The sequence below is a fragment of the Galeopterus variegatus genome, unplaced genomic scaffold, assembly GCF_000696425.1.
Source record: "Galeopterus variegatus unplaced genomic scaffold, G_variegatus-3.0.2 Scaffold5701, whole genome shotgun sequence".
In the NCBI taxonomy this organism is placed as follows: domain Eukaryota; kingdom Metazoa; phylum Chordata; class Mammalia; order Dermoptera; family Cynocephalidae; genus Galeopterus; species Galeopterus variegatus.
Window position 1 is genome coordinate 131,840 of NW_007731812.1, and position 16,701 is coordinate 148,540.

Genomic DNA, 16,701 nt, shown 5'->3' on the forward strand with positions numbered 1-16,701 from the left:
GGATCCGAACCCGCGGCGGGAGCGCCGCCGCGCTCCCAAGCGGCGCACTGTAGCAGTGCGCCACCGGGCCGGCCCGACAAATGATATTATTAAATGGATATTAAAAAGAAAAAATATAGAATCACTTTAAGTTGTAACATTGTCAAGTAAATTTGAGATTATATCAGTTAAATATTAAGCCCCTAGTTAGTTAAGAAGGTGCAGATAGTAGGTAGAGTCCATTTATCATATTTCAGCCTATAAACTCTAGCTACTTTTATGTTTAGTCCCTATCCTAAGATAAACTTTTTTCCAATTCTCTTTGTCCTTGGTCTTTTTTAAAAAATGTGTTTATTAATTATTTTTTTTCATATTCTATGATGTTGTGGAGCAGTTGTGGGAGAGGGGGAGAAACGAAAGGGGAAGAAAACAGGGGGAGAAGGAAGAAGGAGGAGGGGTGGAGTTGGGGCCTGTGGCACACCCCTCATTCTTGCATGAGAGACCAGTGGGCTTCCACTGGTGGCCTGGTCATTGCTGAGCTGGGTGCAGATGTCAGAGGAGCTTCTTGGGAGCTTGGGGCGCCTCGTGCCGGGGCTTGGTGGTCATTGCTAGGCTGGTTGCAGGTGTTGGTGGGGTGTGGCTGAGGCCCTCAGACCCCTGCTGCCCTGGCTTGTGAGAGCCTGGGGTGCCTCCTGTGCCATGGCTGAGGCCCCCAGCCCTCTGCACTCCCTGGCTTAGTAGCCCAGGGGACTTCCAGTCCTTCTAGGTTCCACAGGTGTTCTTCGGTGATGTGAGACCTCGACTAGTTAACATCACACTTTGTCTCTGGTGTGTGAGCATTCCACCCTTTCTTTCAGTTCTGTGTTGGATTATTTGCTGTTCCAACCACTTATACTGTGCACTGGAACTAATTTGTTGTCCTTTGCTTGCTTCTAAAACGGGGGAGCTTCCTGTGGGGACCAGCACCCAAGCTCAGTGGTTGAGCTAAGTTGTTGCTTTGCTGCTAATTCCCTGGGGAAGGTCCTCTGTGCAGCTCAAGTTTTAATGGTTGACTTTATAGGTACTTCTGAGTTTTGCAAGGTCTGGTACACCTGGGTTGTGTAGAAACTCCAGTCTGGGCGTGAGTCTTTTCAGCAAACTGCACCCCCTGCAGTTCTGTATTCCTGAACAGTCTCCACTGAGTGGTCCTATGTTGACTTGGGGGCAGATCAGCTGTCCTTGCTGTGCCTCACTGTTTTCCCAGTGGGCCCGTCTCCCCCACTGCCCATGCTCCAAACAATTCCCATGGGATGGCCCATGCACTGGTCCCTTGCAATGACTCACCAGCCTCTGAATGGCTCCTTTTTTTCAGTTGTCCGTGGCCCCTCACTCCTATGTGGGCCCATGGGAACGCTGTTAGTAGTCTTGCTGGCCTGGGGGCCACCAAGGCCCTCCTGTCCCCTGCAGCCTCCAAGCAACTCCATCTGAAGGGCACAGCTGTGGCTTTTGCCAGTTCCTTCTCCATGTGCTCACCAGCTCCAGCCTTGAAGTCGGTGGGGCTCGAAGTGGTAAAAGTGATGATGTTTCCTTCTCTCATGTGGCTTCTCATGCCTTCCTGCACTCTGTGGGTCTTTCCTCCTCTTCCCCTGATCTCCAGCAGCCCCAGCTTGGCTGTCATTGCTTTTTAGTAATTGTAAATTGGTTGATTTGTGGGAGAGCATGACTGATGCTGCGGATAGTCCATTCCACCATCTTGACCGGAAACCCCTCCTTGGTCTTTGTTTAATGACTATCTTAAAAAAACTAAACAACCAACCAACCAAAAAAAGTATTTTTTAAGTTTGTTGCAAAGTTTTAATTTGCCCCAGTATTCATCATAATAAAAGGCATTTTTGCTTAATGTACTTGATAAGTAGCTTGCTTATATATGTTAGCATTACCACACTAAGAAAGGATAGCTTAAGAACAAATTGTAAACTATGTTTGCTCCATTAAGTCCTTAATTATATTTCATATTTCTATGACATATATATATATTTCTATGTCATATATATAGGAAAGTAAAACTATGGAAAATAAAAATAGAGAGTAGGAGGGCCTACATACCTTATTAGTATTTGTATTGATCCCGATAAGAAAAACAAGTTCAGCAAGGAACAGGCTACAGCAGAGATTTTTATGAATTGTTGTCCTGGTGCTTTGAATTTCACTGAAGAACCAGAAGGTAAAAATGCATAGGGCAAGACAAATCACTGAAATAATTATTCCTAGTTGAGTGATTCTTGTAAGAATATTATAATCTTTAATACCCTAAGGGACAATAATAATAAAGCTGTTAAGAGAATAATTCAGTAACTTGTCAAAGGAACTACAACATATAATAAACTTCCTTTTTTGGTGAAACATTAATCAGAATGTCCATAAAATGTAAAAATATAAATGTGCATTTAGATGAGAAAAATTTTGTACTTTTTAAAATCCTCAATGTCCACATGAATCTGATATAAATCATGTACCACTTTAACGGTTTTGCCATTAGTGATTTTTTTTTCTAGGCATAGCATTTATTAGTATATGGTTTAACAATGTTATCGAAAATCCTCAATGTCCACATGAATCTGATATAAATCATGTACCACTTTAACGGTTTCGCCATTAGTGATTTTTTTTTCTAGGCATAGCATTTATTAGTATATGGTTTAACAATGTTATCGTCATCAGTTTCATGTCATTAGAAAAGCAATTCATTATTGTAATGTGAAAATGGTTAATTTAAATGGATTTATCAGTGGTAAGTCCAAGTCTTATTTCTATGCAGTGTGTCATCTAAAACACATTAAACAAAGGTATTAGAAATGCTGAATATGGAATATCAAAATAGTATAGTTCAGAGACTTTGAAATGGGAAATAGTTTTATTCTATTTAGATGAATATTTATTTTTATATACAGAATAGAGACTTCTTTCTTAGTTAACATCCAGAAAAAAATGATCTTTATTACTGATACTATGTTTAGGTAGATTTATTTGGCTACTTTATATACTTAAAGATAATGGATTCTAAGTATGTGTGGAAATAAACCTGTTATCTAATGAAGATTATGATATAGAAATGTAAAATAAGAAATGACAGAATAATTATAGAATGTAAGATGTTACTAAAGTAAAAATACATATTATGAAGGTATTCATCTTATGGAGATTTTTCATGTTTGAAATCTTGTGGGATTCTATATTGCTAAAAACATGATATTGATTATAAATGTGCTAATACTTATTGAGCAGGTGTCAAATATTTTTTGGCATTTTGTCATTGGTAAAAATAAACTTTCAATACAAAGGCAAAGTCCCTTAAATTCCATGCTACATTAAAACAGGTAAATGGCTCTGGAAAGCAGCATTAAAAAACTAAGAGTCAATGGATGGATATTTCATTTAATGTGTAATCCACTAGATATTTCAGTGTAGATAAGTTCTAGGCTAGAAATAATCTATAATCCATACTAGATATGTTCTAGAAGGCGGGTAGGAAAACAAAGACTTAAAAAATAAAGAGATAACTTTGGGGTTTTATCACATACTAAATATAACATTTATAAGAGAAACATGTAAAAACATGTAAAGATTAATTATTTTCTTGAATGACATGTGGAAAAAACAGAAAAAGGAACATAGGTAGGCATATTTATAAATATGAAGTGGAAAATTGTCTCACAATGGAATGATCAGAAGACATCAAAATTGCAAAATGTGTCAGGTGATTACAGCAGCATGAGGTGTGGGTCTCATTGGAATACATCAGTTCACAGCCCTCTGAAGACCATCTGCCGTTCATGGTATCAGGTGAATAGTTCCAAAATGCACATAGACTCCTATACTTATCTATGGTCTAAAAAAGAGACATTTTACTGATGGAAAAAAAAGAAGAGAAAAAGCTGCACATATAGTATTACTTTTGTCACATTTAAAATACCAGTACTATGGTTAAAATAATGCCTAATAAATGAAACATAAAATAAATTCCAACAACTGAAAGCTGCTATTATGTGGAAAAATTGAAATTTAAATTGCAACAATGTTGCATTTTATCAAAACGGTGTCACAAAGTTCTGATAATTTTCCTTATTAAATGAGATCATTTATAGGTCATTTAGAACAGTTCATGACACATAATTATCATATGTATCTTTATTTAATAAATGTTTATTAAGTATTTACTAGATATTTGATACTGATTCAGGAGGTAAAAATACAACACTGAAAAAAAGTTTTTAGAAGCTAAAAAAAGCATTTGCATTGTTGACCTTAAATTCTAGTTGGAAATGAAAAATTATCAAATGAGAAAGTAAACCAAGGAAATAAGAAAGAAAGTGGTACGGAGGGTGGTCTGAGGAGGCCTCTCCTAGGAGATGACATTTAAGCAGATACTTCAATGAAGTAAGGGTGAGCCCTGCAGACTTGGGAACAGAGGGTTCCATACAGGTGGAATGGCAATGGAAAAGTTCTGAAGTGAGACTGAATAGGGGTCTTCCAGAAACATCTAGAAACCAGGTAAGTTAGAGCAGAATGAGTGTGGTTAAAAAATAGTAAAGGTGGGCTGGCCCGGTGGCGCACTGGATAGTGCGCCGCTTGGGAAGCGCAGCGGCGCTCCCGCCCGAGGGTTCGGATCCCACATACAGACCGGTTCCCGCTCACTGGCTGAGCAGGGTTGCGATCCCGTTGCCGGTCCCGGTCTGGTATGGGGGCGACACTGAGGGTTGCGATCTGTTGCCGGACACGGAAAAAGACAAAAAATAAATAAATAAATAAATAAATAAATAAAAATAAAAAATAAAAAATAGTAAAGACACGATCAGAGATAGACAAGGGCTAGATCACATACACAACATTTTAGCAAGGTCTATAAAATTCTATGGGAAAAAATATATACAGTTTATAAACTATAAATAATGTATAGTTTATATAATTAGAAAAAATACTTATATTTTTTCTAATTATATTTATATTTTATAAGCTGTATAAAATATAAATAATTTATATAAATAATTTATAGTTTATATAAATATATATAGTCTATACCATGGGATTTATCTAACAAGTATAAGGGTATATATCATACGTATATGATTGTGTGTATATATGTATTAGTTATATAAATGGTATATATATTGCATATATGATAGTGGGTGTATATATATGCATTTATATAAAACCTGAAAATGAAAGGGTTCAAAAATTATAAAATATATGCAGTAAGGTGTATGGGTAAGTATGTATATTTACACACACACACATACATATATACACATATGTAATAGTGTGTGTGTATATACATATATGTATTTATTTTTTTTATTTTTATTTTTTTTTAAAAGATGACCGGTAAGGGGATCTTAACCCTTGACTTGGTGTTGTCAGCACCACGCTCAGCCAGTGAGCGAACCGGCCATCCCTATATGGGATCCGAACCCGTGGCCTTAGTGTTATCAGCACTGCACTCTACCGAGTGAGCCATGGGCCGGCCCCATATATGTATTTATATAAAACCTAATAATGCAAGGGTTCAAAAAATTGATCTTCCAAACTTCTATTCTCAAGCGGCCACTGGAGAACTTGCCACCACAATACATATGTATTTATATAAAACCTAATAATGCAAGGGTTCACAAAATTGATCTTCCAAACTTCTATTCTCAAGCGGCCACTGGAGAACTTGCCACCACAATACATAAATGAACTAAGGAAGAAGATGACATTGGCTCAAGAAAACATGGAATAGGACACATGAGAGAGGTGAATGGTTATGTCAAGGCTGATGGTGAAAGGCATGCCCTGGCTGATAGCTGAGCAGCAGGCCAAAGAGTAGACACCCAGAAGGAATCAAGTTTATAGAAGCTTGGGAAGGATGTCTCCAAGACAAGAAATTAGCCAATAGATAATCTAGATACATAAATGTTTTGAGAGGAGATATGTAGTACTGTCAAAGATTTGAAGACAAGTTAGTAATGGATGAGTAGAAATCTAAGCAAATGAAAATAGAGGAATTTATTAGCAACTGGAAAATGATTCAGATTTGTGATTCAGTTGTGATTAACACATAACAAATAATAATACCATACACATTGAAAACTGATTTTACCAAAAATTGGAAGTAAGCATGGGAAGATGGGTGGTTGGAAGAGTATATAGAGTGAAGAGGAAGATGGATGCAAGAAAACTAAATCTGAGTCTTCCGTAGATGGAAGTTAGTAGATAATGCCTATTTTTTTAGAAGCTGAAAATTAGAGGAATTATTGAATTTTGGTTGAAGAAGATACAGGCTAAAGGAGAAGGATTTTCCCTTTTTTTTTTGTAAGAAACCAGAAACTTGAGTATATAGTAGCTGAGACACTGGCTTGGGAGGTAGGTTGGGTAGGGATTCAGAGGACAGATTGGGCAAAGTATCACAGTTGTTGAGAGCATGGGTTCTGGAGGAAGACTGCATGTGACTGAAACCTTCTTCTATCAGTTGATTGCTGAGTGACCATAAGCAAATTAATTAATCTCTCAGAGTCTCAATTTCCTTAGGTATAAAATGGTGATAATAGTATATACCTCATATGGCTCTCGTGAGGGCAAAATGAGTTCTTTCAAAGTAAATAACTTAGAATACTGCCTGGTCCAGCCTAAGTACTATATAAATACTGGTTGCTGTCATAATTATTATCATCAGTTATTATAACTACAATTATTATTCCTCTGAGGTAATGTAGATGTATGTATTGGTTGGTCAAGTCAAAGATACATTATTTGGGAATCAGGACACTAAAGATTTATATACGAGATAGCTTCTGTTGTGGAGAGTTCTTGTTTAAATGTGCTTTTTTTTTTCTTTGTCAAGCAGGGATGGGTGAGGTGGGTTGTCACTGGCAACTCTTCAGCTGCCAAAATATTCCACTGATAAAAACTGGAAAAACCATCAGACCATGTAAAAGAACAATATTTGGTTTCTAGTGTTAAAAAGGTCTTTTGCATTTAGCATCTGAAAAATAAATCTAAGTTGAGACCAGCCCTACAAGAAATCTTCAAGGGAGTCCTAAATGTGGAATCCAAAAAATGACAATCACCAATAGTTTCCACTTTTTTGAACATTTTACTTTGTATCTTTTTCTCTCAACATTATGCTTGTCATCATTTAGGTCTGAGCTATTATTTACTTGCATTTTCTATACATTTAGTTTCTTTCTATATTAAATGTCTGTATTTAACAGTGACACATTTGTATTGTGTGCAAGTATACATATTCTTTTTGTTTAGAAAGTCTCCCTTACCCACTGTAAATATGCATATATAATTGGCCAGCTTCAAGGTTCTCCATATGGAGCTTCAGAGGTACGTCAACCATACACCAGAACTGAAATTGTCAACTGTGAAAAGGTAGCAAGCAATCTATCATTTTGATTTTGCCCATTCATTTTTAACTAAAATAACTAAATACTCGGTTAGTTCTAATCACGTTTTTTATTGTACTGCTTTAATTATATGTTTGAAAAATGATTTAGAATAAAAACAAAAGAGTAAAATGGTCTCTACTAATTTCTTTATGAAATATTGTAAACTTCTATATGATGTATTTTAATCAACACGCAAATCCCTGCAAATATTATTTTAAATGACAAATACTAACCAAACACGTCCCTTATTAGACAAGGGATATTTACCTCGTTGACTGTGATACTTTTTTGTAACTCATTCGCTGAAGATATAGAAACTTCCAAAATCAAGCATACTTAAAAATAGAACTAAAATATATCTTAATTTCAGGGAGTCAGATATGTGAATTCTTTGGTAGTGACTGGAAAGTTTAAAGAGCACTGAAAGTACAAAAATATTTTATAGAAAAATTAGTTGAAACCACTTTACTCTTCGACTGTAATTTTGAATCTGTATCTTTAAACTCAAGAACTCACATGTAATTGAAGTGACAAACACACAAAAAAGTCCACTTCTATGAATACAGCACAATCATAACTAACCACCACCAGAAAACAACTTACCTTTATGTGACTTAAAGTAAATGTTACTTTTTCAAGTTCATACAATGTTGGTGGGCTTGACTTAATTGAGACTGAAATTACTGAAGAGATGACTCTTTCCTCCTCTTCAGAGTTACCATAATCTTGAGGTTCCAATAATAAATTGTCAGATGATGAAATCAAGGGACCAATACTCTTATAGTATAAAAATGCAACCGCAACATTGCCTATCAATCAAATAAGTATACTTAATGAAATTCTTATAAAGCAAAATTGTACTCAGGCTCTTAAAATAAACATAGTAATCAAACATACACAAATTTTACTCTAAGGGAGTCATATGAATACTCACGCATTGAAGAGTGGGCCACAATAAGCCCATGACTACATCATCAAACCCTATTATGACTTATATTCTCTGACCTCTATGAATCCAAAAATGATCATGAACTGTAGCATCCCCTTTCTACAAACTATATTTTTAAGAGAAAAATAGTCCTAGATAAATTCATGTCCAAATCCTAAGAACCGAAGTGTGAATTGTAACCACTTAAAAGATAAAATTTTGAGTTATTATTTCATGTGCAAATATATAAATTAGAGAGCTATTAGGAGAAAATGATCACAGGCTTATAGAATTAGGAAAGTTTTTAACCGAACAAGTTGTGACATGCTACTGAGCTCAACCTTACGTCCACTGAAATGCTTCCTGTTTAACATTGGTAACATATATAGTGTCAGGGTAGAAAACTATGGTTTTATAATAAAAAGATAGCAGACTTTTGTTAAGAGAATCCACATATTTGTTAAATATGAGAGACAGTCATTTATCTGTGCCACTGACACTCCCCAAATGCAATGCATCAACATAACTTATTATTACAAAGTCATAAATACAAAGTTGATAGTATCATCAAAAACAAAGGACTCTTATCAAAATTGGAAATCTCCCTAATAAATAGTGTTCTTTTGATATGATTATGAGCTAAAAGTTCCCAAAATGTATTGTCATTCATATGTCTTAATCTAACAAGCCACTGCAGGAGAGGTTGCTAAGAACCTTGCATTGCTTACAGCATTTTTCTGAACTGCCAACTTAGAAAACTTATAGCAAAGAAAAGAAATGGATGTTAGTATAACATGGTTGGGCTAGTGAAATTATGACTCCAAGAGACGACAACTACCCCAGCCTTTGCTATGGACAGACCAGGGCTGGAAGCAGGACCTGGAAACCTTTTGGGTCAAGGTGGCCTGGTCCAGTTGATGAACCAGTTTATGAGACAGTGACTTCTCAGGGGTCATAGTAGGGGATGGTCCAAAGTCAAATGAAGAATCAAAAAGGTAAGATGGATTTTTAAAATCTATTAATTACTGCTATCTTTTCTAAAGGAAAATATTTATTTAACATCAATTTTTGACTGTGGGTGGAGGAGGGGGGCGCAGAATGCTCTAAAATCCCTTTTCACACCTTTTATGAATACTGTTGTAGCATTTGTGCATTCTCATCAATGTGAACTTCTTCCAATTCTCATGATTTCTCACTAACTCTAGGCCTGATTTAGCTTTAAACCTCTTACCAAATCTGTATGTGCCATCTATCAAAAATTAGGGGTTCATTCATTAATGAAAAGTACTAAAAACTTGGAATCATTTGAAAAGAATAGGACATTTCCTATTAAATCATCGTCCATCCATTCTTCCTCATTTTTCTTCTTTACAATTTTTATTCCAGTCTTTTTTGTCCTATGATCTTTCTAACATCTGTTAACATTACCATATCTTTACAAAGAACAGGATGCAGCCTTTAATTCCATCAATAGAATATACAATTGAGCATCTAATTAGTGCAAATAAGTGTAAGTTCTGGAGTCTTTACCTCAGAATTATTACTTATATACATTTGTTAGATGATTCCCATTCTGCAGCTCTTCTTTCTTATCCCTATCTATGTCGTTTAGTTACTTCTATTTCTTTCGAATAAAATTAATAAATATTGTTACTATGGTCCAATTAGGAGTTGCACTTCAGACTACTGGAAAACTATCAGGGTGGCAGTAATTATGGTTTTAACTTCTGCTAAATTCCAAGATAAATTTTTGCCCACATATATTATACAATTAACCTGTTAGAGAATCATTGTTCTGAAATTGCTTTATGCTACTTTCTCTTGAGAATAACTAAAAACACCTTCTCAGTAAGGTTTCATATGCTGCTTCATTTTGTTATCTAAATACTGTCCCACTATATAAGTAATTTAAAAACAAATATGTAGAATCTCTCAACAAAAGTCTATTATCTTTTTATTATAGAATCATAGTTCATTGCATTCGATCTTGTTTTGCTATTCTCAAATGGTCCTGCTTACCCTTCTAATATTCAGTCTATAAAAAACGATTAAAAATCCATCTCTGCCCCACGGACCTCCTTTATTTTCCTACTAATGAAAATGTGCAGTTTAAAAAAATATACATATTTTATTAATGAATTTTTTCAGTAAATGAATAATCACATGCGGACATCATTAAGAGAATTTGAAAGTCTTTTAGATTTGTCCTTATTTTTAATATCCAACCTTGAGAAAAACACATTTTCTTACTGTGCTTTATCGAGAGCTGATATTACTGTCCCTTTCAAATGTTTGTATGCGTGATCATTAAATATAACAAAGGTAACATACAATCAGACAGAATCTTTTTGAGAGATTAATTCCATGACAATTTAATCATCTGTCACTATAATAGGTATTTTCAATGTTTTATTCCTCCCAACTTCTGAACACTACTTAAATTGTCTTTGAAATTTCAACCATTTAAAATGTTCTTTGGTTTTCCTCCCAAGTATTATACGTATTCTTGCTTAATTAGAATAAGATATAAAAGGATAAGATAGGTTAAAAGCCAAGGGTTCAATAGTAATATGACTTAGTTACTTTTGCTTTGTTTGTGACCACCTATTTCTTAACTTTTGTATAGAAAATGACAAGAATGGAGAGAATAATATTGATGGATTAGAAAAAAAAGTCACATCAGTGCAGTAAAAAAGTAAAAAGGACATTCTTCTGAGAGTGAATATGCAGAATATTTTTAACTTAAAGAAAACACATCCTTTTATGAAATAGTGTCTATACATGAGACTATGTGTTTGTTTATATTTTTCATTTGTATTTATGACCATACATGCATTCTTTAAGAAAATATTACAATTCGTGTTTTTCCTAGGTAATATATTTTTACCTATATGGGAATAACAACAAAAATTCTACTATTAGCACAGATTTTTCCAAGTGTCAGGCTACTTGCTTGACTCTTCTTAGATGACAAGGAAAAATATTTCTTTTTAGGAAGGGCTGATTTCTGTGTTAACTCTCTTCCCTCTAGTATTGGTTCTGTACTGTTTGCCGATGTGCACGGAGTCAAATCTGTTAACTTTGCATCTTAATTCCATTATTTATAAAGAAGGCTCTTAAGTTAAATAATCATTAAGTTGCCTGCTAGTACTAGCATTCTCTGATTCAATTTTTTAAAAAAATGCTGCCTTTAGTTTAGTTGAAGAGTTTTTTGTACAAAGACTAAGAAATGACAAATGGAAAGTGAAATCTAGGCTTAAACAATAACTTTGTCTTAAAAAAACCTCTATTTTTCTTCCTCAGATAATCAAAAATTCAGTCTCATGATGAACAATATGAAGGATTACTGAGGAAGAAATATTCAAAGAACTCTATGTAAATTATAGCATCTTTGCTGCAAAAGTAGTAGTAAAATCAGAGGCCTTTTGTATATATTTTCATTAGAATCTCAAAAATATCAGAACATTACAGAGGTTAGAGGTAAGAGAAGGACATAGATATTATCAGCTGAAATTCTCCCCAATTATGTATATAAGAATGAAAATCTCATGTACAAATATGGATATTCTGTATAGAACCATCAAACTTTTTTATAGGAAACCATGAAAGCTCTATATTCACATAATATAATCAACTGCATGTGTTTATTGCAAATTCATTAGCATATTGTACGTAAGATTCTTAAAGTCTTACCATCTGAATCATATGCAGCTTTTCTCTTTGGAAATATCTTTATATAATCTCCATTCAATGCAGTAAAGACATATGCAATGATTATTTCAGAAAATGTACCTTGTTTGTTTACTCAGAACAACTTCATAGGCATCCTCAGTTTGACCCAAGATTCTGAATGCTTGGAAATTGCATGAAGCAAGAAACATTCTAATTTACTATGTTGATTGCTTCATATTATGAAAAGGCAGAGGATTCCTTAAAAGAAATTTAAATATACTACACCCAAAAGATCTTATGTAAAGTCAAGCTAGATTCTAACAAGTCATGAGATGACTGATTCAAAATGACAAGAGGGTAATGTACTCTGAGCATTTAACTGTTAAAACAGTTCAGGAATAGGAAAAGGTAAACATGATAGGAAGGAGGCAGTACTTACACATTCATACTTTTTACTAGTACTTCATTCATATTTCTCTTGTAATATACATCGCCATTCATTTCTACATTGATAAAACTATGACTGATTAAATCAACAATATTTTAAATACCCACCCTCCCCCTTTGAAAATAGCTTGTCTGGGAAACACTATAGCTTTAAAATTGGCCTTCTCTTCTTACCTATGTCACTTGAATTAGTATCAAACTGAGTGGTCTTTTGCAAGTTCTGAGATATCCTTAAGGTAGCTTGTTCAGCAGTGTGCATCAGTTTTGTAAGATGAGTTATCCTATGATTTGCAGATAACTTGTCCCAGACTGTAAATGTATCCTTTTGAACAAAATTATTCAACGTTTTTACAAATTCCTATTGGAAAAAAAAGTATCTTTTAAAAATGTTGGAATCCTACAATTAATCACAGATGCGAAGAAGAATTTAAAGCTCAATTATGTTGAGTTAATGCTTAATATACTTACAGTAAGAGTTGAATTAGAAAGGCTGTCCTTAGCTGAGATAGTGTTATTCATGTAAGCTAGTAATGGGGATGATTCAGCTAATATTTCTATATATGTAATTATATCCACTGGTGAAAGATCTGTCAGAGTATTTCTGTAGACTTCTTGTAGTAAAGCCATAGGTTCTTTTATGGGTCTAATCTGAGCAAAAATGAGTCCAGAAAAAAAAAAATTAGAGTTCTTTTGGAGCTTTTCAATAGTAAAACTTGTATGTTAAATTTAATCTGAGGTAGGTTTTCTTGTTCTATAGATAAATATCAGAATAAACCTAAACCATAGCATGCAGCACTAAAACCTGAATTTATTTATAAAAGATTAGCAAATAACTTAAAAAAGGATAGAAGTTACTTTAGAAGAGAAACAGAGCATGCTTGAAGTGATAATATTTTAAAAAATTGGCTTTTAGAATACTTCTTATTCTTCGATATAGAATTATATCCTAGCCAATGAGTCTACCCTAAGAGTTAAGCTCTTTAGTACTTATAAATATTGATATCCTAAGTAATAAATTATAACTTAATAATTTGAATTAGATTTTAATCAGCCAAAGAAAATTCTTTACAATGTGATTAAATGGAAATTTGCTTTCGCTGATAGTTGATTACTCATGTTGAAGTTCACATTTTCAATCACATGATGATAATTTTATGAATGTCCTACTTTATTTGCTCTTTGAAATATTCACTTTGAAGTACAAAATCTAGTTGCATTAAATTACATCTCCTTAACACGAAGGAATGGGTCTGGAGTCAAAGCACATTTTATTATTTTATTCATCAATTTTCTTTACATGTGGAAAAGAATTTTTCAGTATACCAAATAATGAGGAAGTAACATAAATTTAATATGTAAAAGTCTTTTTCAATACTCTGGGGATTTTCAAATTAATCCTATCTGTGATGCAAACATAGTACTTGGATCTCTATGTGTAAACAGTTTCAACTCTACATGAAGTTCAACTGCTAGCTACTCTTCCTGAAATGTGATATTTAAAGCACTTTAACTGAAACCAAAATGTCAAAGTAAAATATTTAACTCAACTAGTCTACTTACTTTCGTTAAAGTTTTATTAATATTTGCAGCAATGCAGGCATTATCTAAATGGCAGTTTGCATTCACATTTTCTGTAGAAAAAGAAAATAGATTATGATAACAGGACTTTCTTTTCAGTTTTGGAATATACTATATTTTACAGAAAGTGGGAGAAAGTATTTTTAAGGGACCCAGGATATGTTAACTACATAAAACATGTCTACATCTTCCATTAAATACAACCATACCCCTCCCCCACTTTTTAGCTTATTTTATAGAAGATACAGGAATTCTGGCACATTTTTGGGAAGGTGTAGCTCTTTTATACTTCACAATTATGTAGTACATATTTTATATAGTTCTTTGATAATACATAATTTTTTATTGGTTATGAATATTCATGAGATACAAAGCTGATTGTCACCACTTAATGCCCAAGATATGGCCAGATCCATACAGACAGCATACCCATTACCACAAATTACAATGATATCCCGTGTTCCCCACCCAATTATCCTCGACCTCCCTTCCCATCCACCTTTCCCCCACTCCATTTTGTATGCTGAGGTATGTTCTCTCCCTCTGCAAGTCCAATGCACCACTGTGGTCTTTCTTTCCTTCATTCTTTCTCTCTTAGCTCCCACATGTGAGTGAGCACATGTGGTATTTATCCCTCTGTGCTTTTCTTGTTTCACTCAACATAAGTTTCTCCAAGCTCATCCATGTTGTTGCTAATGGGAGAATTTCATTCTTTTTTATGGCAGAGTAGTATTCCATGGTGTATATATACAACATTTTCCTTATCCAATCGTCCACTGATGGACATTTAGGTTGATTCCATATCTTGGCTATTGTAAACAGAGCTGCAATGAACAACATTGGAGTGCAGGTATCCCTGTGACATGATGATTTCCATTCCTTTGGGTATATACTCAGAAGAGGGATTGCTGGATCATATGGAAGATCTATCTGTACTTGTCCGAGAAACCTCCATACTGTTTTCCTTAGTGGTTGTACTAATTTACCATCCCACCAACAGTGTAGGAGTGTTCCCTTCTCTCTGCATCCTCACCAGCATGTGTTATTCTCTGTCTTTTTGATTATAGCCTGTCTAACTGGGGTGAGATGATATCTCAGTGTGGTTTTAATTTGTATTTCCTTGATGACTAGTGATGTCGAGCATTTTTTCATGTACCTGTTGGCCATTCGTATGCATTCTTTTGAAAAATATCTATCCAGTTCCTTTGCCCATTTTTTAATTGGGTTATTTGTTTTTTTACTGTGTAATTGCTTGAGTTCCTTCTATATTGTGGATATTAATCCCTTGTTGGATGCATAGTTAGCAAAAATTTTCTCCCACTCTCTCATAATACATAAAATTTAACAGTACAATTTACCTTGACAGTAAGTGCCATCATTAGGTGTGAAGTGTGATTTTCCTGTGGATGTCTGATAACCTTCCTTGCAGGAGCAGTTATACCCACCATTCACATTTTCACATACTGCATGATCACCACAGACAACTGATTCACTGCACTCATCTATATCTGGAAATATTTGAAAAATTATTAAAAAATTTTTTTTAAAATTTAGTGCTCATATAGTTGCTACCTTGTCGATAACAGTATTACATATGGTTAGTGATTTCATTTCAAATTTCACAAAAAAGCAAGGAAAAAGGAAAATCCAATCATTTGGAAAGTGGGAGAAAAAACATTGCCTCATATTTTTTTAAACTTTAATTTAGCCAATCCACTTTGCCAGAGTATGGAAAATTTTATTCATGGGCCAACCTCTGAAATTACTTTCCGAATAGCATGCTTCATCAACAAAGTCATTAAAGTAATTTCCATCACTGACAATGTAACATTTAGTTCTAATTTAATAAAAACCCAATTTAAAAAATACATTTAAAATTATTTGTTTTCCAGTATTAAACTAAATTGATTGTAACAAGTCAGTTTAGAGTAATTTGGAGGATAAAAGAGTGACCTACTTTCTTTCCAAAGCTTCATTTTTGCATGTAAGTTAACCTGAAAAGCAAGATGTAGTGGAATGTCCGATTCAACTCCCTTAAAATTTTACCAAACTTACTATTTTTACTTAGGTTATATTATGGTTCCTAGTACACAATCATCACAGATAAAGTAATAAATTGTAAAAAATTAAGTCAGATTCTCAGTAGCTGTATATTGAAGCCACAATTAGGTTGCTGGGTTTTAAGCTCGCAAAACTTATATTCTTAATTTAAAATGTTACATACTATAGTGAAATGTGCCTTAAACTTATAAATACAGTATAAAATATTCAGCCTGTATAGGGAATGATTCCAAGAAACTCAAGAGTTCAAATCATCACCTTAAATTAATGCAAAGTTCTTTTTTGTTCCTCGCTGAGTTTTAACATCTTAGAGATACTTTCTGTTAAATAAACGAATGAACCTGTAATCTTAAGTTTACAATTTGATTTTCTTTTTTAAATGAATAGGGTGGCACAATACTGTTTGCTATAAAAGGGGGGGAAGAATCAAAGTCTAATTTAAAATGTCATCTAGTGAGTTATGTTACATGCAGCTGCTCCTAATTTCTCATTTAAAAACACAATAAAGGCACAGGCAAACATCTGAACTCCCACTACTAAACGCGATTCTTGAAGAAATTTCCATTAGCTAGAAAGGTAATGTTACCAGATTTAAAAAGACAATGAGAAGCCCAGATCTGAAAG

At 34.0% G+C, this 16,701-nt stretch overlaps 1 protein-coding gene across 1 annotated transcript in view; it reads right to left on the minus strand.

Annotated features, from left to right (window-relative positions):
• ELTD1 (EGF, latrophilin and seven transmembrane domain containing 1) overlaps window positions 1-15,524 on the minus strand; it is a gene marked incomplete at its 5' end in the record, with an annotated part of 38,125 nt that extends 22,601 nt beyond the window's left edge. Inside the window, 8 exons of the mRNA XM_008589864.1 lie at window positions 2,065-2,268; window positions 3,674-3,847; window positions 7,995-8,200; window positions 12,013-12,123; window positions 12,613-12,796; window positions 12,907-13,086; window positions 13,999-14,069; window positions 15,375-15,524. Of these exons, the coding sequence (XP_008588086.1) occupies window positions 2,065-2,268; window positions 3,674-3,847; window positions 7,995-8,200; window positions 12,013-12,123; window positions 12,613-12,796; window positions 12,907-13,086; window positions 13,999-14,069; window positions 15,375-15,524 (1,280 nt within the window). The remainder of the gene's footprint in view (window positions 1-2,064; window positions 2,269-3,673; window positions 3,848-7,994; window positions 8,201-12,012; window positions 12,124-12,612; window positions 12,797-12,906; window positions 13,087-13,998; window positions 14,070-15,374) is intronic.
• Between the last annotated feature and the right edge of the window lie 1,177 nt (window positions 15,525-16,701).